Source organism: Convolutriloba macropyga, chromosome 10 (assembly GCF_964194025.1).
Source record: "Convolutriloba macropyga chromosome 10, txConMacr16.3, whole genome shotgun sequence".
NCBI classification, from domain to species: domain Eukaryota; kingdom Metazoa; phylum Xenacoelomorpha; order Acoela; family Convolutidae; genus Convolutriloba; species Convolutriloba macropyga.
In genome coordinates, this window is record NC_134477.1 from 43,672,405 (window position 1) to 43,694,921 (window position 22,517).

A 22,517-nucleotide genomic window follows, 5' to 3' on the forward strand; every position below is an offset into this window, starting at 1 on the left:
AGAAAATTGATAGCTCTGTTAGAAGAGACGTCCAATTGATCATGGATAAAATTTTCCGAGAAAAGCTTATGGTTTAAATAGCTTCGACACTATTCGCGCACTTTTCCGCTAATTTTTTTTGGTTTTGGCATGTATTTGTCGTTGTTCTCATAGTCATAATTTTTTTTGTGATGTCTTATTGATAACCTATCAATGAAAACCATCTTCGTCTTCCCATCCAGGCGTAACTGAGCGTATGTATTGACTTCCGTTGAAAGCCAAGGAATTTAATGGCTGTTAAGACTTTCAAAACAAATTCGAAAAAATTTTTTGAACATTAACCGATCGTAAACTTTTTTTCGCAAACTCTAAAGAAGTCTGAGTTATGACAGAACCCACTTCATTTCTACCGCAACCAATATTGATATAGTTAGCCGTTTCTAACCATTGGTTTTATGACTTCGAAGAAACGAGTTTTCATATTTTTTTTAAATATTTGGATCATTTTTTCGTAATTTTGGTTCCTATTGAAATTTTATTGTGTTATCCTAATATTCAAAGTTCTCGTTGGCTTAGAGAAGACATTCTAGGACACATAGGAAAACCTACAGATAAAAGCTTATAGTTTAAATGGCTTCGACACTTCATTCTCGAACTTTTCTTCTGAATTTTTGGATTTTAACTGTATTTGTTGTTTTGCAGTCATAAGCCTTATTGTTATTTCTTGATAACTATGAATGAAAAATATCCTTGTCGTCCCATTGAGGCATAACTTAGCGTATTTATTGACTTCCGCTGAAAGCTATTGAATTTAATGGGGTTGATACAATGGATATTCTCAAAAAATTCGTGGCTTTAAAATATTCCTTAGTTTTTGTTCTGTTTAAGTCAACTTGCAACTTATTCTCAACATTGAGAGGTCCCATTCAATTCCTTGTAAGTCAAAAAAATCCTATTAACATTATTTCGTAATTGATGTTTTCTTGTTGGACAATATGTGTTTTCATAAAAGTTTTCTGAGTGGTCAATATTTGTGTTTCTTTCTCTTTTCTATTCGCGAATGATCGCAATGATTTTCAGATGTGGCCCAAGTGAACTTATTTAATCTTTCGGCAGAATCTTAGCTGAATTGTTTTAAATAACAATTGAAATAAAAATGCAAAATACTCAGATAATAGCTAATGATTATAATGGCTTCAGTAACTTGTGTTATCGCCAACTGTTCGAATTTTAGGTTTTTCTTCATCTTTTTTTCAGTTTCCATGGCTCAGTCGAACCAAGGACAGGTCCTATTGGTGTCGAAAGGATATTTTAGTAAAGTTTTCAAGAATTAATTTGCCAAAAACTAATGATTTTCAAGATTTTTGAAATTATTTGGTTTAAAAAGAACTGATTGTTTTTTGAATTTCGCCTCAATATTTCGCTTCTTTCTGTCAACTTGTTAGGTAGTCTCATTAAAAAAAAATTCCCATCTGCTGTGTAGTTTGGAAGAAGTCGATTTGTGTAGTTAAGGTTTCATCCTATTGTATTTTGACGTTGTTACTAGGTGCTTTTAAATTTTGATATTGAGTTTTTACCGTGAAATTGAAATTTTTGTTTTTGCTTATTTTGTTTTTTTTTCTCGTAGTCTTTTTACTGGCAAATCTCGTTAGCGCTGTAATGAAGCGTGGTATTACTTAAATCAATGAATAGTTTGGTTGTGTAACAATTTTGTTAAACTCAAACATCTATTTTTGATTCTCTTCATTTGGTTGACAAATAAGTCAAAAATGTAAAGAACTCGGGTCAGAACATCATGTGCAAACGCACATTAACGAGCATGCTTTAAAAAAGCCTTGAAAATGCGTTTTTTCAGTATTTACTATTTATAAAGAAACTTTAGCTTGTTTGAAGATCTAACAAACGTTTTCCGTCTATCTGATTGTATTGCACCCCAAACCATCACTGATCGCTCGTTCTAAATCAAAATTTGTTTTGTCAAAAAATCGTCTTCTATTTATTTGAAGAACTCGCACAAATCGTTCGCTGGCTACCTTGAACCTTCTACTTTTTTCGGTGACGTTTTTATGCACGCTGTAAGAAATCTTCAATTTAAGTTTAATTTCTGCTGTTGAGCTCAACATTTTTCGTGACATCTGAATTCCGTTTTGGCACATGGTCCTACACAGTCTGTTTCAGGGCAAACGAAACAGCTGTAACCATCAGAAGGATCAACTTGAATAAGATTGTTCTTTGTTGCAAATTTGTTTTTATTTTAAAAGCAGTCAATGAGTTACTTGCTCAGTCCTCCATGAATCAATTTAAAAAATGCTTAATCTCTTCAAACGATAACCAGCTAACATCGGGAGAAATGCTCTCAAATGACCGACGAGCGATTGGCTTCGGTAGTACCACATTGAGACTTAGAGATGCTAGTATTGGGGTTGGGGCTCAGCGGAGTGGGGTGGGGGGTCAAGAGATAGGAGGAAGGTTGCGCGGGCTTAACAAGAAGCGGTTTCAAATCACCAGGTGGAGGAGACTGGACTGTGTTGGGGGTGAGTGGGGGACTGGTAAAGCGTAAGCCTCCGGGCGTTACTTGTTCATCCTATTTTTGAGGACGAAAAGTCAAATGAGTCAGACGAAAGATCGGGCAAGCGAAAAATTGCATAAAAAGACCACAGGACTAATATAATTGCTACACACTTCCCTTGAGAGCAATTAAAAATTCTCTCACAGTCATTTTTCCGTCTGATATTTGCGCAGAAGATACAATAGTAGCAAACAATGTGACACTAATACGGTTTCTTTTATTTTTGATATTTTTGAAACAATTTACGTGCTATTTAATGAACTCACAAAATTTGCAATTTCCGATAATTGTTTAAGAAGCGCTTAATTGTTTCCTGGCTACGACGTGAGTGATTAATTTTCAATTGAGCTCTATTATTTGTAGGTACACGAATGAGCTGTATCGTTTGTTTTCTTTGCACTCTCTATTGTCAAATGGAACGTGAGAACACGTGCACGCATTTTGTAGGAACCCGTATTGAAACAATTGAATAAACAATCGATTTAAGGACATTTTAGTAGGACATAAAGAAGTTTTAAAGCGTAATCGATTAAAATTGATTTAAATGGATTATATTAGAACGAAAAAGATTCAAGTTAGCTTGTTGAATTTTTAGCCAATCAGATTTCAGATATCACTAAGCGAACTGAGTTCACTTTTCGAGCTGCTCACTTACTTATTTGTTGCTCATACTGCTGGCGCTGATTCTGATTGTTTTGTGTGTAAGTATCTTCTATAATATAATTTCCATTACTACTACAAAATATAAAACAATAGTTATTGTGGATTAATCCGTTTCAGGGCAGCAAAACTGAAACTGAGGTCACTGTTTTATTTTCCCTCAGTCTTTCCTTCACAATTGACCATCCAGGAAGCCGGTAAGTTTGGGAAAAAGGAAACTTTTATTTCACCAGTAACTTTGTATTTCAATGAAAGCGTGCTTGTTTCAGATCTAACAGTCCTACAAGGAAACAATAAAGGTAATTTTTGATCCCGAGAGGGTAAATTAATAACTTAAGTTTCAATTGATGAAAAAATTAGAAGAGTGGCCCGGACCTAATGCCAAGTCAATTTCAGTACTGGGCAAGTCTAAATCCATGTCTTATTTCATGACTGCTTCAGAACCATAGTATTGTCACTTTTTACACTTGGCAGTCTAAATTCAAGTCTGATTTTAGACTTGGCAAGTCTAAGTCCAAGTCTTGGCAGGTCGAAAATGGGTCCGCAAAACATCAAAGTTGGCCGAAAAACCGTCAAAAAGAGCCGAAAAAAAACGTCAGAAAACCGCCCAAAAAACGCCCAGATACCGGATCACCATAAAAAAGGTTAAATATTTTCGGCTTTATAATGTTTCCTATATTTCGTGTAGCTAATGAGATGTGATGATTTTTAGCTTTTTTTAATGTTTGGTCCTTATACAGCGTCTTCCTTTTTCCACAATTTATCTGCTTTCCGTTTAGAGATTTGTGAAAGATGGGATCGGGGAAAAACGATCAGTGACCTTGGCTTCAGTGATTCGGTTCTGAAACAAACGACTCCACGATGGAATCCACTGATGATCTTGGAAGGAATCTGATTACTAGAGTTTAAACTGTACGCAAACGATGTGATTTTCATTAATCGAATTGTTTGCTTAAATCCATTTTAATCAAATTAAATGTATTTAAATGTGCCGTTTTCATAAACTTGTAATCGATTAAAATAGATTATAACTAATTTCGTGGTCTAAAAGTGCAAATTTAATCGATTTTATTTGAAACAAAATTTGTCAATATAATCCATTTTAATCGATTAGTTTTACCACGTTGTCAATACGGGAACTCTAGCGCAGCCAATGTTTTTTACCTGCCCCAAATAATCCATTGTTTTCTTTCGCTAAATTAACATGCGCAGACAGAAGATCATCACAGGAAAATCACTGGCAAAAGCAGATAGTTTAACTTGGTATTATGTTGATTTCTTACTTTTGTTTACAGTTTACATTGTTTTCATATATTGCCGCAAGGAAATTTAAAATAGATACAAAGTTAAGGGTTCTCGTTTAATAAAAAATCAAACTTGTCCGACTCAAACATTCAAAAAGAGAATTAAAATACAGATCAATTCAAATATCATGAATCAAGTGATTGATTCCAACAAACTTTCAGCAACATAAAATTTAGATTCCTTGCAGAGTGACTAATTTTGTTTACGGAATTCATTAATCTAACTTAATACTGATCTTCAGCATTTTGGAAATCAAAGCTATCAACACTTAACTCAAATCGACTAAGTTGAACTCAAATCTTATAGTTGGAGATCAAATTTTGTTAACAGTCAGGAATTGGTTAACCGATTCAACTTCGGCTTTAAACACATCTCCTGTTTTTAATTCCTTTCCTGAAGTCGAAGAACTCTGCATGTTAAACAGCACCGGCACAGCACGGGCCGGAAAATCGAAGAACTGTTCCAAATTATGTACTTTGTTTACAGAGAGCGAAGGCGGAATTTTCTTCATCACACCGAAATCAATCAGAAAAATGTCGAAATATCGACGCCCTTCTTCGTCAACTTCAAAGTCCAAGACTTGTCCTCTATGAAACACACACCTTTCCATAATTTCCCGATCATATACATAGACTAGCTGGCCCACTGACGATTCGTTATCTACAATCCTCCAACGTTCATCGGGCATTTTAATCGACAAACCGAGCATAAAACTGTTGAATACATCCGTTTCTTTGGAGCTGTGAAATTGTGCGAAAATAAACTTTTCTGAAACAGCTTTTAGAACTTTCATCTCAACCACTTCATTTATTAAATTCTCGTATCGCAGATAATTGAAAGGCATCGTCAACTTAACAACTTTCTCAAACCACGTATTTTCTTCAACAGTTAAGTTGGCAGGAGTTTTGAAAGCCCAAGCAAAATACCCTTCATTAACAAGGCTGTGCCTCAAGTCGAAAAACTCTGGTGAATACACGGAGCATAAATATTTTTCCTCTTCCTCGACAACCTTTCCTTTGACTCCAACAAAAACTTTCACCTTCTCGTTCAAAATTCTATCTTTCATTTTTGAAATATATAACTTGTGTCGGTTAAGTACAGTACCCTCTTGTTCGGTACTTTTGATTCCGAGCAACTTGAATACTGAATGCAATGCAGGAACATCTGGAAAAGCAGCTAAAGGCAGCATTTCATTCCTCCGCAAACTCTTCTCGTTTCCAAAGTCAGCAAATCTCACCTAAACAGGAATGACGAGCCATAAGTATGCCGAAAACCCAATTGAATCGATGAAGACCTGTTGAATGGTAAGATGCAAATAGACTATGTATCATTATCTTCAATTGAAACGTTAAATTTAAGGCACGCACCAGCGATTTTAAACTAAATTACTTCAAATATGATGACAATTCGCTCTCCAGTCTTGTAAAAATCAAGAAAATGACGAATTATTCCATTTTTATAATTTAACGAAATTATCAAAATGATCACATGAAAATGCAATGAGGCTCGGTAATGTGCGTGTGCATATAATCTTCCGGCCACATTTTTGCTGGAAGAAAACATTTTGATCTTACAAAGCAAAGCAGGATTCAAAGTTTGTCTAGTTTGTAAATTGGTAGCCCACTAGCAGCAAAAGTAATTTATTTTCAGTAGCCGCTGAGCACTGTTGATCACTGTACTCAAACTAGAGCGGTGGTTTTAGAAACGCGGGAGAAGTACAGAAAGCGAAAAAATAATGGAATCTAAGGCGCAGAATTTCATTTTGTGGCCGTATTTTCGTTGTTTCATCATTTAGTATCATTAATGACAGGTCCCATCGACTTTCTAAAGTGGCCATAAAATTATTTACCTTTTCACTTGACAGCTTACAGTTGTCATAAGTTAAATTCTATCTGTTTATACGGAAACTCGTTTGCCTGTATTTATTGCTCTTTTCGTTATCTTATCATTTATTCTCAGTTTCGACGGGTCTCACTGGCTTTCTAATAAGGCATAAGTGAAACTAATTAATAAATACCGTTAACAGCTAATGGTTTTTGTTTTCGCCTTTGAGACAAAGCGACTGTGAGACAAGGCAACTTTGCGACAAAGCGACTTTGAGACAAAGCGACATTTGAAACATCATTCACTTTTTTAAAGAAAATTAAATGATTTTGCAAAATTTTCCCCTGTTCTCACTTTGTCTCAATAATGACATGCCACATATGCTTTCTGACCAAACATAAATGAATCTGGTTAATGCTTTTTAACTTACTTTATGTATTTCCAAAAAATAGTTGATATTTGAATTTTGAATTTGCTTGTTGATTTTTGTTGTGTCGTCTCTTGAACTCAATAATAGCTGGTGTCAACGGTTAAAAACAATTCAACGGTTCAAAATGTATTTTCTATCAAGTATTAATAGCCAAAAAAGATCTACAATTCTAAAAACTGAAACTTGAAGAAAAACCGACTATCGTAGGACGAACTGCTATTGAACGACAAGCGCGGCAAATTAATTCAGAGGGGGTATATGTTACAGAAACTACTGAGTGCAAAACGGGCCCACCTTGGAGGTGTTCAAAAACGTTATCACACGGATGGTAGTCTGGTCTATTAACAATTATCACCATTAACCTTTACGGGCTTTGTTCTATCCTTGCTTACAAGGGATTTTAATTTAGCAAGAGACTTGATGAATGAAAGAGATCACGCAAAAATCGAGAAGTCAAGCGTGAAAAAGTTACTCGAACATTTGAAATTCAAAAGAAGTTTCATAACAAAACAGTCGACCAATACTTTTACATAGAAAAGACACACACGTTTACAATAATTGCTACGAATTTTAGTAGATAGCGATAAAAAAACCAACAGACAGCCGGAAAATAGTCACCATTGATTCCCATAACGCCGATTAGGATTTTAAAAACAAAAGGGAAAAATAGATTTTTGTACACAGAAAAAAAAACATTTTAAAGTGCGAATTTGATATCATTTTATAGTTGGAACTACTCTTGTTTGTTGATAAGAGGATATAGGGGCTAGTATCAATACCTATATGCATTAGAGATAGTAACTAAGACTTATGAGATTAAATTTGTGGCCATCTATAATTGGGCCTTATGCATTTAGTCCAGTTTATAATTCTCATTTTTTTTCGATAACGACTCTGTTGATTCTAGAATATGTTGCTGAGCAATTGCTGCTTAAAATAACTTTGCACATAACGAAAGAATCTAGCCCAAAGAAGTCAAAAATATTTAACGCGAATCTTAAACAAGCTATGAACTAAGTTTAAAAAAATTGTTCACACTATAGGATTGCTGTAATATCAAGCTAACATGAGGGGGTCGGCTATGAAAAAAAAACCGGAAAATAGCCGCCGTTGACGCGCTTGATGCACATCGGGATTGAAACAGAAAAAAAATAAATTGACCAAATTTTCTATATTTTTCAGTGTCAAAAAGTGTTATAATTCGCCATGCAGTTTCGGTTGAATTCTAAAACTATACTTAATTCAGCTTCTAAACTTAAAGCTAATAAGATTAATACCAATGTCAGCTAGCAAACACTCAAATGAAATTGGATAACCTAATTCTCAATGACTTAATGACCGGGCTTTATCGGTTTATCACCTCTCTTTTGACCTTGACTGTATTCACTATCTTGCGTAATTCAATGAGTGAATGAATTTAGAATCCATTCAGTTGAAACAGTGAGTGAAGTAAGTCAGAAGTCAAACGCGAAAGTCGTGACATGTAAAACGGAAAACGTGACCAAAAAGTAAAGCGAATTAAACAAAAGGAGAGTGCCTAAATAATAGCCGTTTGGGAGGCTGACGGCGGCTATTAATAAGGTACTTTAAAAAGTTTCCTGAACTTCTATTATAAAAACTTCGTAACTTTTGTGTTCAGAAAAAGTTCAACTAATTCCTTAAAGATTTGGTTAATAATAAAGCGAGAGAAAATGTTGAGTAACGTTGCCGAGAAATCAAATAAAAAACCAATTGAACGAACGAGAAAATTGAACAAGAAAGTTATGTCTCAATTCAAAAAACTACAGGAATTGATATCTGAATTAACTAAGCTACGGCCAACACCCGAATGTAATTTTTTACTTGCCAATTGATTGTACAGCTGGGTGACTAAGTTGTTCGAACGCAATCTAGTTGTTGAAAAGAAAGGTCAAAAAAGGAAAGGAAGTTAATTTTTTTCTGTTTTGCAAAACTTAAAATCTTTTTAATTTCACGATCACCTTAAAATCATCTATTTCTACAGAAATAGAATAATGGTTAATGGAGGTCCAATAACAAAACATAACCGACTAACGTCGCGGCGAATTGCTCTCAAACGACCGTTAGCGCTGGACGAAAGGGGGTCTAAATCGTCAAGCGGAGAAGCGGAGTGTAGTTGGGGGAGATGACTGTCGCGGGGGGGGGGGGTGTGGGTGACCGAGGTGGTCTAACTTTCAAGATTAAAACCGCCCTTCACACCATGGAAATGTCTCAAAGGTTTTGGCGAAGCTCAATCTAAGAGACTGGTGAGGCGTACGGCTCAGAGGGAACTCAATGGCCCCCAGGCGTTACCTGTTAACCCACTTTTGAAGCAAAAAATTGCATAAAAAGACCAAATGACTAGCATAACTGCTAACAACTTTGTTTGAGAGCAGTTAAAAATGTAAACTAAAACGAAAGTGAAATAAAAATAGGGTTGAACACCAACAAACATTGACTCCGTGCAAACTCAACACTAAATAGGAAGAACAAAAATTCCTTTCCTTCTTCACTTTAAGTTAGGCTTAAGTTTCACGATCTTAGCCGTAAGTGTCAGGCAGTACAAACTATTCAAAAAATCTCCAAAAACCACAGTTTTAAACACCTTAACAAAAAATGAAGGAAAAAATGATCAAACTACTGTACAATCAAAAATAACCAACGCCCTGAATTCCAAACAACGATTGTGTGGGGTCCAAAATTCCTAAAAATAACTGATGATGCAGACTCTAGTGAAATTTATTGGACAGAAAAAGAAAACGGATAAAAAAACAGAATTCTTGAGAAAACGCCTAAAAAGACCGAAAGGACTAAAATAATTGAGGCCAACTTCAATTGAGAGCCATTAAAAATAGAAACATGAATTGAGAACAACCAGATCAGTGTAATTAATTTCTATTAGTGCCATCATATTAAGAACGATAATCATAGTGTCGTGGACAAACGTGCCCTTTTAACTTTGATTACCGATTAAGACAACTTTCTGAAGAAAGCACATTTATTTAACTTAGCCTATTTCAAAAGTGACCTTCTAAATTAACGTTATTATAGCTAGTTGTTCCGACCCACTTTAGTTGGCAGGAACTATTTGGTCAGCTGTCTTTTTTTAAAGTCGATTTTGACCTATCGATACATTCATCGTAAGAGTGATATAAAGTAGGAAGACCCTCCCCAATGTAGAATGCACAATTAAAAAAATTTTTTGAATTTCGTTTTCTCCAAGTAGTAATCGATGTTTAAGGTTTTGGGAACATTTGACTGATTTCCGTTGTTTTGGTTCACATTTTCTGTATTTCTGTAAAAAAAATGTTAAAATTGATCAAAAAACAGTGTTCTTGGTTTTACTTTTTAAATCAGAGGAGTTTTGCTAAAACGTTTGATCCAACTTATTGGCTAAAATTGTCTAAAATTTTGTTTGTTTAAATTTGCCTGCAATAGAAACATTAAAACTGCTGATGCAATCATCTGCAACTCCTTCGCCGTTTTTTTCTAAATTCACTCGAAAATTATCCTAAATGCATCAACTATTTTTAATATAATGACCTGTATTGACCGGTTATCTAATACACCAAAATTTGAAATCAATGCGCGCTTTTGCTGGGCGAGCAGTTATAGCAAGTCTAATTTTTGCTCAAACGTGGATTTTTACAATCCAAGAAGTATCTGGATTGTATTGCGTTGTTTTATTAAAAAATAATTTCGCCGTTCTCTTTTTTCCTAATGTCACTTACTAACCAAGATGGTTTGAAAACAGCGCTCGATTATTAAGATATCCCATTGAAGTGCAAAGGAGGCCCAATGAACACGAATTACAATTTCAGTGAAAGGATCATGGGTTTTTATGGTTTCAATACTGTGTTTGCAGGTGTTTGTGAAATTGTAAGTTCCTCCGCCTGTATTCGTTGTAACTTTGCGGTTTTATGACGCCGTATCGCTAATGAAAGGTCCTACAGGTTTCCACAAGAATTACAAGTTGATCTAAGTATTTTTGGTTGAAAGCTTATGGCTGTTGACTTGTTGGAGCTGCCAAAATTCTTATCTTACTTCTGACATCTTGTAACTTGGACTCGGCAGAAAACAGGTTGCATCGCCTTTCAATTCAACTAAAATTTAGTCTTCAAAGCAGTTTTAGTCTTCTGAATTAATGGATTTTTTTTTAGCTCCGATACTTTTTTTGTAGTTTTTTGAAGTTTGAATACTTTTTTGTATTTTGTCCATTTGCCCGTTTTTGAGATTCTTTTGGTTGTCTTGTTACATTATTACAGGTCACAGATGACATCAATGGTGTTAAAAGAAGGCACAACAGATCATATACAATATCCTCAGAGAAAGGATTATGATTTTAGATGCTTCGACCACGTTTTTTGGTGTAAAATTTAATTGAGTTTTGACTGAGTTTGTCCTTTTTTTGTAGTCGTATATATTCTGGATGCGGAGAATCAATGGCTTCCTCTGGAAGCATAAAAGAACCTATTTGATGATTTCAGTTGATAGCTCATGGTTTTCATGACTTTGAAGTTCATTGTATTCAAAAAATAAGCGTTTCTTTAACTTTGCCCTTTTTGTTCTTTTGTGTCTACCTAGTACCTAGTGCCATTAAGGACAGGTCCCATATAATTTTAGTCGAGTACAAGTTTGTTTAGTTTAGGTTTGATCTGATGCTATATTGTTATTAAATGTACTATAATTACACACCGCTGAGTTAGAATTTGCCAAATAAAATCAGTTCAAATAAAATCAGACAAACATACCAGGAATTTATCTTCTATTTTTCCTCTAAATATTGCACGATACCATTTGCGATCTTCAGGGAAAAGTGCACATGCTGCCATATTTTCGTACAACTCTGTGGCTCTGTAACCGCCCCCCACGTATCTATCATTAATAAAATTATCCACTTCTTTGTTAATCCTACTTTTCAAAAACTCGTTCAGATCTTTGTATACTCCGAATAAAGTAACTCCATCTTTGCCAAAATCTTCAAACTGAATTTCATGCATTCCAATTTTGGGAACTTCAAGTGTTTTATAGAACGAATTCCGCATAATTGGAACAACAGTTTGCGTATCACCCGAATAATCTGTCTCTGTATATTCTTTAATTTCATGAAGCGTTAAATCGAACTCAGGATTTTCGACCTGATTTTCCCGAAAAATGCGAGCAGCATAATCGTTTTCATTCCATAATCTAACGTGCTCAACAGTATCTTCAACTTTTAGTTTCGGCTGCAATGGCGCCTTAGCGGGGCTGGGCGACGTTAAACTGGAGGGCTGTGGAAACACTATTTCTCCTCTTTTCGCCCTCTTGCTAGTATCCTCAGAGATTCGAAATTGTTCGGCATCAACAGTATCCTTCATTTCATCAACGTGCTTTCCCCATTGGTCCAGAAAACTGTCACTGATTAACACTTCATCGTTTTCGCCTTTCGTGGTTCTGAATTCGGGCACCTGTTCTAGTTCCATTGAATTCATCGCTACAGATGTGCAAGTCCCTGGTTCAGGTTTTACTTCAGACTTCCCTTTTTGTCGTGATGGAATTAGAGATCTTCTGTTCAATGAAGGGTTCACGAAAACTACAGTCGGAGCTGCAGCTTCATCATCATCGTTGTCATCTTCGGAATCACCGAAATCAGAAGTCTCCTGTTTTTCTAAACTCTTATCCTCCTGTTCAGTAGAGGTTAAATCACATTGACCATTTTTATCTTCAATGCAATTCTCCATACCTCGACTTTCTGGCTGACTAACTGTTTTTGACGTCGACGCTTTCTGATCCCTGAATGAATCTTGCAAATCTTTGGTCGAATTTTGATGATTAACAACAGATCTCTTCATTTGAGACCTCTCCCGCATCTTAGGTCTTACCACACTTCCACTCAATGCAATAATATGTTTTTGCTGCTCATTTGTTCTCAATTCATCTGCATCTAAATCTTCATCACTTTCGTCATCGTCATCGGCATCAAAACCCTCATTGGGTTGTGACCACACGATTTGTGGCGTTTTCTTAGAGTTTTTTGAAACCATACTCCTTTCATTTTCAGTGCTCAAGGTTAAGTGTTTGCTATGAGGCAAAGATTTATTCGTAATGGCCAATCCATTTATTTTCAAGAAGTAAGAAACTGGCACAAAATCGTCTTTCGACCGAACAGTAGCGCTGTTAGATGATTTCGGATCTATGTGGTATATTTCTGGAAAGTCAACATGCTCCGAAATCTTCGAAGACGAGGTAACACGTCGCTCCAGCAGTTCATTTTCGTCAATATATAAATCATTGTCAGCAATCAGTCTCTGCATCGCTTCCTTACTATTGAATGACCAAGTTCCATCTGAGCTCCCCGCAGGACTGACAGCTTTTAAACTAACCTGGAATGCTAGCCCGTCAACGCTTGAGCTTTGATCGCACGTAAAAATATCAGTTTTTGGGACACGTTTTGTGATTCCATAGTCAATAAGGAACACCTCCCAGAAATCACTCGTTTCATCCAGTGATTCATTTACATTTTCTGTTATACATCTGCAGTAAGTGGCTGGCTCCGTCTCGTAGACAGACGTTAACACAACCAAAGACTGCCCACTGCCTGAAAAGAATACCAGAGGAAGACTCTTTGATCTATGTAGTTTTCAAGAAACCTGAATAGTTGGCAAATTATTAAATGTGATAGTACTGGTAATTCACTTTATCTCTCAGAAAAAACTTTCTGAGATTGCATCAATCGAATTAAATGACAATTATCTTTCAATCCCGCGAAATGAAACAAACTACAATCAACTGATTAAAAAGCTGTTATGAAGCAGCTAACTTTGTCATGTAAGTATGCATCAACATAAGGTAAACCGATGAAAGAAACATAACCGACTAACGTCGGGCGAATTGCTCTCAAACAAACCGCCGAGCGGTTCGCTTCGTCAGTAGCTAGCCATGGTTTAGTGAGCCTAGCTTTAGCTTGATTCGACTCTGCAACCTTTAGTTTTCTAGCTTTGTTAGTAAATAAATCAAATAAAAAAACTGATATTTTAAAAAATTTGCAAAATTTTGCGAAACTAATAAAAAAGCTTCGATTTCGCAATGAGAATGTTCCGAACTATTTTTCGTCCTAGAGTTATGTCAAGTAACCCATCTCTAAGACGAAAAACTTCGTTAGCCACTAATGATCGTTATACTCAGAAAAGGACAAAAATATTCAAAAATTTCGAAAACAATAGCAAAAAATCTTGCTAAAATTCAAGATATTAAAATCTTCAAAACCATTTCATTGTCTCCAGATACTATCCAGTATCCTTATACCCAGCTTTATAGTGTCACTGGCTCATGAGGATCCATAAACTTGGAACATAACAATTTTCCAAAAATTGGGAAAATATTCAATTAGGATTTTTTCCGTTTGTGCCCCCTCAGCTGAGTGAGCGCATATTATTTGCACCCCTCAGATGCACGTGCAATAATTTTTACATAATGACTTACGTGCACTGTAATGACAAGTGTAATGATATGTGCACTGTAACTGGAGAGGGGGTGCATAACGTGCTGGGGGCACAAACGGAGAATATTCGAAATCAAAAACTCTAAAAATCAAGAATTAGGGCATATATGTTTGGCACTACTTAGATGCACACTATTGACCTTTAACAAGTAAATGTTCATAAAATTTAAAGTTCCATAAGTGAGTTCAGAAGTCATGTTTTTGAGTGAGTAAGTCATTGAAAAAGTCAATTCCAAGAAGTCAGGGTGAGACAAAACAAAAAATCTGTTAGACGAAGCAAAAAAGAAATTAGGAGCGCTATAATAGCCGCCTGGAATTGAAGACGCGGCTATTAAAAATTAGGTAAAACTATTAAAAAAACCTGCTAAAACTGGAGTCTTTAAAATATTGATAACAAATCCATTAACTCTAGAAAATACGCGACAGCTTATCATCAAGCCTAGAAGAGGTCCCTATGACCCTGGTGCCGGAAAGAATTATTAAAAATTCAAAGAGATTCAAAAATTTTGAAAATTGTAAATATTTTTAAAAATGGCTGATATTAAAATCTTGAAAAACATTCCATTACATCTAGAAGCTATGCAGTAACCTATTAGCAAACCCTAGAGGAGGTTATGTGGCTTTTGAGGCTGGAGAAACCTTAAAACCGACAAAAACTTTAAAACTTGAAAAAAGTGCAAGTTTTATAAAAAATCTTGAAAAACATTCCATTACATTTAGAAACTATACAGTAACCTATATTTAAACCCTAGATGAGGTTTCTCGGATCCTGAGGCTGGGGAAACCTATAAACCGACACAAATTTTCAAAAAACTTGAAAAAATGCAAGTTTCATCAAAAATATTCATAAAATTTGTCATATTAAAAAATTGAAAGCTAATCCGTACCAAATGCATTTTTTTCAGTAACTTATTATCAAACCCTTAAGGACGTTTTCTGGCCCCTGCGTCTGAAAAGACGCGGATAATGAAAAATAAATGTCCAAAAAATGAAAAAATTTGCACGTTTTTTCAAAAATTGCTAAAATTTGTGATGTTACAAAGTTAAAGCCATTCCAATACCACTAGAAACTAGGTAGTAAACTATTATAAAACCCTGGAGGAGGTTCCTTGACATCTAGGGCTAAAAATACTCAAAAAGATGACAAAAATTGTCAAAAAGCTTGAAAAAATTGTGAAAATTAGTATAAAATTGCGAGGTTTTAGCGATCGGTTGTTCGTCAGTAACCACGGGGGCGGGGGATGGGGGGGATGAGTGGTGCACCGGGGGGCTGATGGGGAAGGAGGGGGCCATCAGTGGGGTGGGCGGGGCAACAGCGTGGTGGGGGGCGGTGGCTGCAATAGTGGGGGGGGGGGTCAACAGTGGGGGTGTCTTCAACCTCTAAGAACCGCCCTTCACACCATAAGTATAAGTCTCCGAAACAGTTTGAACTGAAATAGAGCTAAAAGGCTCTAAGAGCACTTAATGCCCGCTGGTCGTAACCTGTTTATCCCGTTTTTGAGGACGAAAAGTCAAAAGCGTCAGACGAAAAATCGGTCAAGCGAAAAATCGCATAAAAAAAGAACGACAGGACTAATATAATTGCTACAAACTTCGTTTGAGAGCAATCAAAAAGAGCAATTTAATTGATCGAAGCAATATCACAACTCTCAAGACCATGGCAAATTCAGAAAACTAGCTTGTAATATATTCAAGTATTTCACTAAAAATAAACTCAAATTAAGGTAAGTTTTCAGATAGGCAATCTGGTGACTACAAAATAGTCATAATTGGTTTCCTTTTGGACCTCACTTGCGATTCACAGCGAGATGAAGAAGAATCAGACGATATAATGGATTATAGCTCTTTGAATAACGCGCCAAAAAACCTCAGTTACACGGTGCAATTTCGATTTCACTTTATCCTCAAGTTCTACCGGGATTGAAACAGAAAAGGTAAAGATGGGATTGAAACAGAAAAGGTAAAGATGAAAACAGAAAAAGTAAAGATGAAAACTGGCAGCAATTTTTAAAACAAAAAAAATGTTCTCAATAAGTTAGTAATTATATTATGCAATTAACCAGAATTCGGGTTCTGAACTAAAGGCTATTAACGCTAACACTTGTACCAATTAGCATTGCTCCAATGACTTAATGACCAGGCTTTATCCGCTTACCATTTTTGATCTTTTGCCTGACTTTATTCTTATATTTCTCAACTATGTTGAATGAATTCTCAATTCCATTAATTTGAAAGAGCGAGTGAGGTGAGTGAGAAGCTAGCGGTGAGAATCGTCACTAAAGTAAAAGAAAAACACAGCCCGCAGATCGCCGGAAAATGGCCTTTGTTGACCTACTGCCCAATGATGGGAAAAAAACAGTTAAGGAAAAGAAGACAAATTGACGACAGCCTAGTTGTTCTTCGTAGTCTCAAAAATCTGAAAATCTAATCTAACCTATATAATAGCATTGAGGTGAGGGCTGAACGAAATGGAGGGCGAGCAGAGTGGGTGGAGCGGGGTAGCTTTGGGAGGGCTGGAGAAGAGAGGGGTCCACATCGCCAAGTGGGGAGGGTAGACTGGGGGTTGTGTTAGAAGGGGGGGGAGGGGGTGGTGTGAGCGGTGGGGGGAGTGAGGAGCATTTGATTGAATTGGGTGTAAAACTAAAGATGGGTGTAAAGATTAAGACCCTAACTTCACAAAATGAAATTGTCCTAACAAAACAGTTTAAGTGAATCGCAATCTTAGAGGAGACTGGTAAAACGTAAGGCTCTAAGAAAACTTAATGCCCTGCGGACGTTAACTGTTTATCCCGTTTTTGAGGACGAAAAGTCAAATGCGTCAAACGAAAATCGGTCAAGCGAAAAATCGCATTAAGACCACAGGACTAATATAAACACTACAAACTTCGTTTGAGAGCAATCAAAAAGAAGAGCAGCCAAATAATAGCCGTTGAGAGGCTTTCGGAAGCAATTAAAAAACAGCAGCACAAAGCGTCAAACACGTTGCAATGAAATGGAGGAAGAAATTCTAAAAAAATTTTGCGACCAAAGCCCCAGCCCAAATGCCACGTTCCAACTCTCAGCCAAAAGAAAAATGAAAGCATCAGCACAAAAAAAGCATATCAGAATTGATAAGCAGAAATATGAAAAGAACTGCCTCCAAAAATTTAAAAGTCATGATTCAAAACTTTTTGATACCAAAATCTTTAGTACTTTTTTTTGCTAAAAGCAACATATTGACATCACTGCAATCAAACATCCCGTTTTTTTACCATTGGGAGGTTGGATAAAAAGAAATTACGAAAAGCATTTAAAAAATAACGAACAAAAATCGCTCCAATGAAAATGAACGCACTCAACTCACTCGAAATTATACGAATGAATGAACAAAAAGCAAACTTGAAGTGAGAATGAGGTCACCAGGTGGCAACAAAAGTCTCGACAACGAACTACAAATAAGTAGCAGGACAAGCCCTTAGCTACAATTCAACGAATTCTCATTGACTAAACAAAAAATAAAGTGAGCATTTGGAAAATCAGAAGAAAACTGAAAACAAAAACCAAACAGTCGCAGGTGAACTAATCAGAATTGACAATCGATAAAGTGAATTTTTGTTCAAACGCCATTTTTTCACTACTTTAAACACCCAGCAGATTGACGGAAAGTAGCCGACGTTGATTCCCATAACCCCAATTGGGATTGAAAGAACAGAAAAAAATGGGAAAAAAACTGATTCATATAAGAGAACTTTTTAAAGTACGAACTATTTAGATTTCATTTTGTTGTTAGACATTCTCCTGTTACTCAATGAGAAGATACAAGGGCTAGTATCAATAACAATAACCAACAGAGATGATAATTCTAACTTCGAACAAACTTCAAGTAGCGAGCATCCAAAATTGGGCTTTATGGGGTTTATCCCGTTTCTATTTTTAGTTTTGTTAGGGGGTCTAAGCAGGTGCAACTACTGTGAATTCGAACCAGCATCTATATGCAAGCCTAGTGCGCTACCCATTCACACCAACTGGTGTTAAGCTCTCGAACTTGGGCTTCTCTTATAACCCAAACTCACGTTCTTTCTCGTTCCTCGAGGCTTCATTTCTCTAGCCAAGTATACGTTGAACAAGTGGAGCTTCTTGTCAAGCTTATCTTATGCAAAATTTAAATCATGTTGTTCTCTCTAAACTTTCTAACAGATTTAATTTCTAATGACTCTGTTCATTTTAGAATGCTTTGCTGAGCAACAGCTGTTTAATAGCACTTTGAGCAATGAGCGAAAAATAAAAGTAGCCTGAAAAATTCAAAAAAATTTCATGAAAAATGTCGAAAAAGCGGCAAAATGAGGTAAAACGAAACAAATTTTGTTCGACGAAGTAAAAAACAGAAGGACAAGTCCTGAAATACAATCCAAAGAATTGAATGACAAACTCAAAACTGATGTATTTGACCAATGATGTATCTGACCAGCAGATCAATTAAACAATTCCAGTCAAAAAAAGTCAAAGTTTGGGAACTAAAATATTCAAATAAACTAAACAAAAAAATTATCAATGCTAAAACTCTTAACGCCTTACTCTAAAGGCAATATTCGATCCTTTCAATTGTACCCATCAACCCACAGACAACCTTTAAAATGGTCTAGAAGCCACTGGAGACTTATCGTAAAAATTTAGAATAAACATATATGTCTTATATATATATATATATATATATATATATATATATATATAAAACACAAATGCTTTTAAAAAGAAACTTACAAAACTTTTTAAAGTTTCCATATTTCGCAATATTAATCAATACAAAAAAAATTTTTGGATCTCTCGAATCTCTCCATTAGCCCATCTGCAAGACCTAAAAGAGTTTCAATGGCCCTTAAAGATCGATAAACTCAGAAAATGAGATATCTTCAAACACAGTCGGCAGATTGCCGGAAAATAGCCGCGACAGACGCGTGTGGCCTTCCATCAAATGAAACAACTAAAGAAATAAGATAGACAGGTCAACCACCAGTCCTTTAATAGACCACTTAACTTTTTGGGTTAGATTCGGACTGTCAATTTTATGACACATACGGTCTATAAAGAAAACGCCCTAAAAGAGCTTTTTCAAAATTGATATTCGAAATCAAAAACTCAAGACTAATACTCAAGAATTAGGGCATATAAGTTTGGCACTACTTAAATGCATACTATTGATCTTTAACTAGTAAATTTTCATAAAATTTACAGTTCCATAAGTGAGTTCAGAAGTCATTTTTAAGTGAGGTAAGTGTCACGCTTTGACGTAAAAGCAGAAATGATGGCAGGTACACAATTGTTAACTGCAGAGCAGTACAAGTCACTGAAGTCATTGATAAAGTCTATTCCATGAAGTCAGGTCGTAAGAATCATCGATGGAGACGACGAATTAAAAAAAACACGATGCCCCTAATAATAGCTGCTATCGCTTCGAGGCTATTAATGAGAATTGATCAGTTTAAAATTTAAATGAAATGTTTCAAAAATTCGTGACATTGTTTTCTTAAGATCCGTTCCATTGTCTCCAGAAACTATTCACTAACCTAATTTCGAGCCCATAGGCCGATAAAGAGCGATAAACTCCTGAACATAAGAATTTTCAGATATTTTGGAAAAAGTTCCAAATTTCATAAAAAAACAGTAAACATTTCAGATATTAAAATGTTGAATACCATTCCATTGTCCCTAGCAACGATGCAGTAACCTATTATCAAACCTTAGAGGAGATTACGTCGCTCCTAGAGCTGAAAAAAAACTAGAAAAAATAAAAGTTTTCTAAAACCTTGAGAAAATTTGAAAGTTTTAGAAAGAAAACGCTGAACATCGAGAAATTAAAATGTAGAAAAACCATCCATTGCTGCTAGAAACTATGCAGTAACCTATTACCCAACCCTAGAGGAGGTCCCCTGGCCCCAAGGGCTGCTAAAATTAAAAAAAAATATCGCAAAATTTATAATTTTGCGTGTTTATGTTTTTAGTACCAAAACATATAGCTCACAAAATGGTCATAAAAAGTAACTGTGCATAGCAATGTGCCCTCAAAGTAGTTTCGATGCATCGCACACTTGTATACAGTGCATTGAGACTAGTAAGCCGTACGGCTCTAAAAGAGCTTCTCAGCTGTTTAATACCCACCTCTAACTGTTGTCCCGTTTTTGAGGACGAAAAGCGTCAGATGAAAAATTGCTCCCGCAAAAAATCCAATTAAAAAGACCGTAGGAATATTAATTGGTATTACCTTTGAGAGCAGTATTAGAACTCCACATAAAAATAATGCATAAAACCTATATTATAGATGACGGACGTAACGCAAATTATTGGTTCAAAAGCTAAAAGACAAATATACATTTCTTTGTATTTTGAGTGAATTTAGCCAGAAAGACACTGGAAATTAACACTGTGATAAATACGCTGAAAATTAACATAGTATTTCTGTTACGGGTTAAATGAATCGGTGTAAATTAACCAGGCTCTTTTATACTTTCAGAAAGTTATCTTAATGCTTGACTTTGATGTTCGTATGTTAATTATTTTCCCGTGTTACTTTGAAAATTCCATGTTGGGAATTTCCGTTTTAAACTACAATTTGTCAAACAATGGCGCCAATATCTTGTCAAAAATACCTTGTAACACAACAATCATTCAAACGGCGCCACAACATGCCTATAAAACAAACGACTAACGTCAGACAAATTGCCCTGGAAACCCGGACCTCCTGCGTACTTGAAAGGATCATTGCCCACTCATCTAGCACGCCCTCGTGCTATATCATCTTGCAATCGCTTTTGTTTTAGCAACAGACTTAATTTACGAAACATAACCGACTAACGTCAGGGCGACGTGCTCTGAAACGACCGGTTGGCTTCATTAGCTAGCCACGGTTTAGTTAGGCTAGCATTAGCTTGATTAAAAGGGCGTAAGGTGAGCGCAGCGGGCACTCAAAAGCGCATTGGGGGGACTGATGTGATGGCGGTGGGTGGGGGTATGGGATCAATTTCCAAGAACCGCCCTTCACATCACAAGTTTAAGTCTCCGAAAACAGTTTGTGAATCGCATATTTGGAGACTAGAGGGCTGAAAGGCTCTAAGAGAACTTAATTCCCACTGGGCGCTACCTCTTTATCCCGCTTCTGAAGACGAAACGTCAAATGGGTCCGACAAAAAATTCGTCAATCGAAAAAATTGCGTAAAAGAGAAACCGGATATATATATATATATATATATATATATATATACATACATCTATATATATATATATATATATATATTTAATATATATATATATATATATATATATATATATATACGCTCGAAACTGCTTTTGAGAGCAATTAACAATGATTTCCCTAAAAGTGCTTGTTAAGTCATTCATGATAAAACATTTCTACTATAACTCAGGGTTAATGAAGATAATAGATGAAAATACGCCACAAAACAGCAGCTGAAGTGCGACATCAACAAAAAAAGAGAGACGGAGAGAGAGATAATAGGTGAACCAGAAAAAGAAGGAAAGAAACCCCAACCGAGGGAGAGAAAGAGAGAGAGAGAGAGAGAGAGCGAACGAGAGAGAGAGAGAGAGAGAGAGAGAGAGCGAGAGAGAGAGAGAGCGGAATACTTTCCATGATGGGATTCGACTCTGCAACTTCTGGTTTTCCAGCCTTGTTAGTAAATCAAATAGAAAACTGAAAAAGGCAAAAATTATAAAAGTTGCCAAATTTCAAAATAAAAAAATAAAGCCATTTTATTTATCTGGAGTTCTGTCAAGTAACCCATCAATTAAAAAGTTCCATTGGCCAGTAATGATCGCTAAAACTCAGAAAAGGACAATAAATATTCTAAAATTTTGAAAACAATTGCAAATTTTCACTGTCTCAGGAGACTATTCAGTATTTCTGTTTCAAGCCTGAAACAGTTTCACTGGCTCATAAACATCCATGAACTTGAAACATGAAAAAAAATCAAAATTTTACAAAAAGAAAATAAATTTCATCAAAAAATTTTTACTATTAGAGTCATACAAATATCGATAACCATTTCATTAATTCTATAAAATATGCAGCAGCTTATCACCAAACTTTGGAGGAGGTCCCAGGGCCCCTTTGTGATAAAAAGTTGGTAAGTAACCCATGTCCACATAAATTTTCCAGTAAATTATTGTCAAACCCTAACGCAGGTTTTCTGACCCCTGAGGCTTCAAAAGAGCCTTAGGCGAGTGTATTTAAAACAGGATGCTCCAATCTGAATATCTTTGGACGACATTCCATTACATCTAGA

At 35.8% G+C, this 22,517-nt stretch overlaps 1 protein-coding gene and 1 long non-coding RNA gene across 2 annotated transcripts in view; one reads left to right on the top strand and one right to left on the bottom strand.

The window, feature by feature from the left end:
- The first annotated feature begins 2,855 nt into the window (after window positions 1-2,855).
- On the top strand, window positions 2,856-3,831 carry LOC142348563 (uncharacterized). Its single transcript, XR_012760751.1, has 3 exons — window positions 2,856-3,405; window positions 3,478-3,507; window positions 3,706-3,831. It is a non-coding gene; the product is annotated as an uncharacterized LOC142348563 (long non-coding RNA).
- A 783-nt stretch (window positions 3,832-4,614) lies between these two features.
- Window positions 4,615-22,517, bottom strand: part of LOC142348147 (uncharacterized) — a 41,267-nt gene continuing 23,364 nt past the window's right edge. Inside the window, exons 7-8 of the mRNA XM_075399356.1 lie at window positions 11,516-13,341; window positions 4,615-5,750 (exon numbers count right to left, since the gene is read on the bottom strand). Coding sequence (XP_075255471.1) covers window positions 4,827-5,750; window positions 11,516-13,341 — 2,750 coding nt within the window. The 3' untranslated portion in view covers window positions 4,615-4,826. The remainder of the gene's footprint in view (window positions 5,751-11,515; window positions 13,342-22,517) is intronic.